General features: G+C 63.7%; 2 protein-coding genes across 2 annotated transcripts; one reads left to right on the top strand and one right to left on the bottom strand.

Moving 5' to 3' along the window:
* EMIHUDRAFT_371080 (hypothetical protein) lies at positions 1-737 on the top strand (the record flags this gene model as incomplete). The annotated part of the gene is made up of 1 exon (XM_005765797.1): positions 1-737. A coding segment is annotated over one exon (378 nt), but the record flags the coding sequence as incomplete, so codon positions are not given.
* Positions 738-936: 199 nt separating this feature from the next.
* On the bottom strand, positions 937-1,719 carry EMIHUDRAFT_246827 (protein phosphatase; the record flags this gene model as incomplete). Its single annotated transcript, XM_005765796.1, has 1 exon — positions 937-1,719. One exon carries the CDS (start codon positions 1,717-1,719, stop codon positions 937-939), a length of 783 nt encoding a protein of 260 aa, XP_005765853.1.
* Positions 1,720-4,797: the final 3,078 nt, after the last annotated feature.

Genomic DNA, 4,797 nt, shown 5'->3' with positions numbered 1-4,797 from the left:
CGCTCGCTGCGCTGCTATTCATCGCCGTCTTCTTCCCCTCCTCGAATCAGTTTGACCTTGCCACTGTCGCCACCGTCGCCTGCGTCTACGAGTGCCTCGTGCTCCCCGTCGGCTCGCTTCGCGCCGGAGGCCGCTTCCGCGCGAGAACGAGCCTCGCGCTCTTCCTGGGTCTGGCCGTGGCGGCTGCGATGTGGTGCGACGCGCTCGCGGACGGCGCGCAGCCTCTCGACGCCGCCCTCGCGTCGCCTTGGCTCATGGCCTCGACCCTCGCCCTCCTCGTCGGAGGCGGCGCCTGTCTGCTCGCGCGCCTCACGGCGCCCGTCAGCTCTCGCGCAGTCGCCCCCGAGGCCGGCATGTCGTACTCCTCGCCGTACGTGAGTATGGAGCACCACAAGCTCTCGCCTGTCGCAAAGCGGCTGCTTTCCTGATGACCGCGACCGCGGGTAACCACTCCTCCTTTCCCCTCTCGCCCACGAGCCTCAGCTTTGTGGCAGGTGGCCACCCCACCCCTCCCCCACACGTTCCGCCCTCCCTGCATGCCCCTCGCTGGTGCTCAGAGCTCGGTGGTAGTCGCCGCGCCTCCTCTCTAGCACGAACACCGAAACCACGGGAGGGAGCGCTGCGCGTGCGCCTCTCGGCTCGACTCGCTCTGCGCTCTCGCAGCTGTCCGATCATCCGGTAAAGCTAAAGGGGAGATACAGGCGCGCCGTGTCTTTTACGTATAGACATATCCATGTACGAGAAAGAATCGCAACGTTGCGTCGCCCCGCTCGCCGCGATGCGCAACTCCTTCGGCAGAAATTCTGGCCCCGCAACAGGCACACGCGCGACTCGCGCTATATCGCCTCTCGAGTCTCGTCTCCGCACTCCGGCTCGACATCGAGGTCTCCGGGACTCTAGTCTACTCGTTTGCAGCGCTGTCTCTCTACGAACTGTCTATGAGCCGTCCAGGACTCGCACGCAGAGGACGGTCACGTCATCTGGCTTGCCGCCGCTGTGCGACAGGCCGGCATTCTGCGCGGCGGCCGCGAAGGGTGAGCTCCTCCCCGGCTGCAGGCTCGCCTCGTGAGCCGACGCCGCGAGGGCGGCGGCGAGAGACCTCGCAGGCTCGCCGCGCGCGAGCGGACCCGCGAGCGCCTCGCAGATTTGCCGCTCGCTCAGATTGTCGGTCACGCCGTCCGTCACGAGCAGCAGCAGGTCGCCGGCCCTTACGACCCCGGAGTAAACAGCGCCGTCGGCAGCGGAATCGCCCGACCCGACTCCGAGCTGGAAAGGGCAGTTGAAGCGGTGCTGTTGCTCGCGCGAGCGGAGCGTGACGGCCAGGCGGTGCGGCGGCGACACGCGCGACGGACGTAGTAGCCGGAATCCGGAGTCGCCGAGGTTGAGCGCCGTCAGGCTGCCGCTTGCAGAGAGATGCACGAGACAGGCGGTGCAGGTCCCGACCGCTGTTACCCTCGAGCGCGCGGTATCGAGCGCGCGCGCAAGGTCTTCCTCGGCGGCTTCGGCGCCCTCGATCCCGGCGACCTCGCGCGCAGTCTCCACAGCCAAGGCCCGACTGAACAGGCCGGGATCGATGCCCTGCTCCGCCCAGCCTCCGACGCCGTCGAAGACCCCAAATGTAGATCCTCTCGCAAACCAAGCGTCCTCTCCTCCCGTCGCCACCTTGTCAGGGTGCGGCAGCACCACCGCCGCGGCATCGAGCCGGAATAGCAAGAGCATGTGTAGGCGAGTAGAGGCACACGCACGCTCTCTCGAGGTCTCTTAGCAGGGCCCGGCGAGACCTCGAAGGAGCTACCGCCTTGAGCGGGAGGAGGCCTCTACAAGGGCAAATTTTTTCCTTCGCGTGTGTGCTGGTTTAGGGGTGTGCGGGGGGTGTAACGCACGCGCCCTCAGCGGAGCTGGGAAGAGGACCGCCGCAAGCGGCGTAGGGGGGGAGCGGTTGTGCATCCCTCCGGGGGCCCATCTGGATCTGCGCCGGGGAGGCGTTGTTGGAGGCTAGGACGCAAGCGTCCGTCGCCCTTTTCAAACTCGGGGCCCACTCCGCTACGCTCCGACCCGAATTTGGAGGGCCTAAAAGTTTAAGGTGTTGCTGCGCAAAAGGGGTCGGACACAGGGCGCAGCTCATGCCAAGAGCTAGAAAGGGGAGATAGAGAGAACAACCATCGATCGGTCACACCGCCATCGCCGTCGGGGAGAGGGGGGACGACACTGCCTCGGCAGCGTGCACCTCGATCCTGCACCGTGTTTGTTATGACCCCCCCCAATGAACACACCAGTGAGGGAGGGCGAGACGATCGGAGGGGTCCCGTACCATGCGGAATCGACCCTATCAAGTGCTCAAGTGCTCAAGAACAACCACCCCTGTCCCGTCATTGCGTACACCAACACCACAAAAGCTCTCTCTCTCCTGCTCCTCACTCAGGGGGGTCACAACTACCGAGTCCCTCGACTAGCTGCCACGTTCAAAACCAGGACGGCGGCAGTGATGCTGCTATCACGGGCATGATCCGTGGAAAGTGGAGAGGGTGGTACGGGATAGTAGAGCAGGCGCTTTGTGGGTGGCGGTGGGCGGCGGCGTTGGGTGGCCGGCCGAATCGTTAGCGGAGCTCCTCCCTCGAGCTCGATCACGCATGACGCACGTTGAGTGACAACATCGGCGAGCTTCTGAATCAGGTTAGGTTGCCAGAGCACCTCCAACTCCTCCTCTGAGTCAGACACGCCAAATGTCGACTGCGCCCTCCTCCTCCCATTCCTCGACTGCGCCCTCCTCCTCCTCCTCCAATTCGCCGACTGCGCCCTCCTCCTCCCTGGGCTCGATCCGATTCCGCAGCGTGTCGTCCCCAGCGGCGGTGCCGCGCGGGAGGCGGCCGCGGGCACGCTGGGCTCGATCAGCGGCTTCCCCTCAAGTTGCTCCGAAAGCAGCCACGGATTTGGCGGACGTTCTTGGTTTCAACTTTACGGATGTCTTGGCACCCGAGGGACCATGTGGAAGACGGCTAGTGCTAGTCCCCCATCGGGAGGACGACCCCGGCTAGTCGCCGACCACACGGCACAAAGAACCCTGCACAAAGATCGCACGGGCGGGGACCTGTTCCTTTTTACCCATCTCCTAGTAGAGGTGTCCGTTTTTATTTATTTAGATGAAGGCTTGCACGGCCGAGATCACATGGTTTCGCCACGGTATTCGGATTTTGATATTTGTTCGTGTGGGGGTATATTGCAGACTTGTCAATGGAACCGGCAACCGCGTGCGCGTCTGCGACACGCGGGCGCCTTGACCCTTGTGATATGTGTGTGAATGGTTGGGTAGTAGGGCTAGAGGGTCGCTCTACACTTAGCCTCTGCAGCGAGCGAGCGCTCAACTTAGCCCCCGCACGGAGCCGGGCTCAGACTTAGACCCTCATGGTCGGGGGCCATGAACTTAGACGACATAAGGCCAACTCCGGGTAAAACCCGGGTATACCTGAAAAGCTTTCAGGTTTACCCGAAAAATACCTGGACGCGTCCCGACCAACGTTTGCCGCGCACGACGCCATATCGCCTTCTCCCAGGGCCAGTGCGCTACTTGCGGCGCGCAACGCCTGCTCAAGTACGCGCAACGTACCATATGCTGCCGCTATGCGTGCCTCAAGGCGGCTGCGGCGAAGCGGCGGGCGCGGCATGCCGATGGCAGTGCGGACGATGCGGTTGCGATGTGTTCTGCTTCAAGATCGTGGCGGTGCTTGGCATGCACTTCTGCGATCCCAATCAGCTCATCGCAACGAAGCAGCGCAACAAGCTGGCTGCTGCCAACAAGGCCCTATGCTACCTCACGCGCGGATCGTTCAAAGAGGACCAGCATACAGAGGCTTCTCTGACACGCGTTTGTTTGAGCTTGAGGCTATTTGTGAGAACTGTTTGGCGAGAAGTCGCCGAAGATTGCGCTCAAGAAGCAGCAACGAGAATCGGAAGAGGAGGATGCTGAGGCGGCGATTGCTGAGCATGAGAAGGATCGATCGCCCGCCGCAGGCGAAGAAAATTTGGGGGCTGCGCCGTATCGTTGTACGTTGATCACGGTGGGAGCCTCTTGGCCCCAGGCCGTCCACGGCCGACTTAGCCGATGTAAGAGGCTCCCGCTGATCTTAGACCGCGCAAGCACTCCAGCGTGGCTAGCCACACTTAGACCCGTTAGGCCTCCAGTCTCAGAACTTAGACTACTACCCAACCAGTTGTGTGTGTGCGTGCAGAGCCCTCTTACGCCTTAGCCCACCCTTTATGTCTTGCGCGGTCATTACTTGCCGTGGGGACCCTGTCGCCTCCTACGAAAGAGTTTTCGGCCCACAACACCCCCTCACACCTCGATCAGTCTAACGATCTTCACCCAACACTCAGACGCCCTTTCCCGATGGCAGCTCTCGCTAGCGCCGACTGCGCGCGTTCACTCCAGTGCACGAGCGCGAGCGCCGCCGAGAAGGCCGCCAGCGGGCTCAATGGGTCGCGGTACTCCAGGGTCGCTCGGTTGGCCCCGCGGCGGCCCGATGTCTGCAGCAGCAAGTTCCCGGAGTCCGTCTTGGGCAGCGAGAGCCGGACCGCTGCGCTCGGCGCCTCCGCAGCCGCACTCCTCGCGACCTGGCCGACAAAGACGAGGAGCCCCTCCGTCTCGCCCCGCCCGTACCGCTGCAGCAGCGTGTCGGAGGGGCCACGCGGCTTGTGCGCCTGAGTCGCGCCGCCACGCTTCGCCGCCGGCACCACCAGCTCCATCGAGTACGGCGCCTCCTCTCCGCCTCGCGCGCCGGACTCGTCCGCCTCGCCCAAAAC

This window comes from Emiliania huxleyi, assembly GCF_000372725.1.
Source record: "Emiliania huxleyi CCMP1516 unplaced genomic scaffold EMIHUscaffold_531, whole genome shotgun sequence".
NCBI lineage: Eukaryota > Haptophyta > Isochrysidales > Noelaerhabdaceae > Emiliania > Emiliania huxleyi.
The sequence above is the reverse complement of the archived record's forward strand: the minus strand, read 5'-3'. Positions and strand labels throughout refer to the sequence as shown.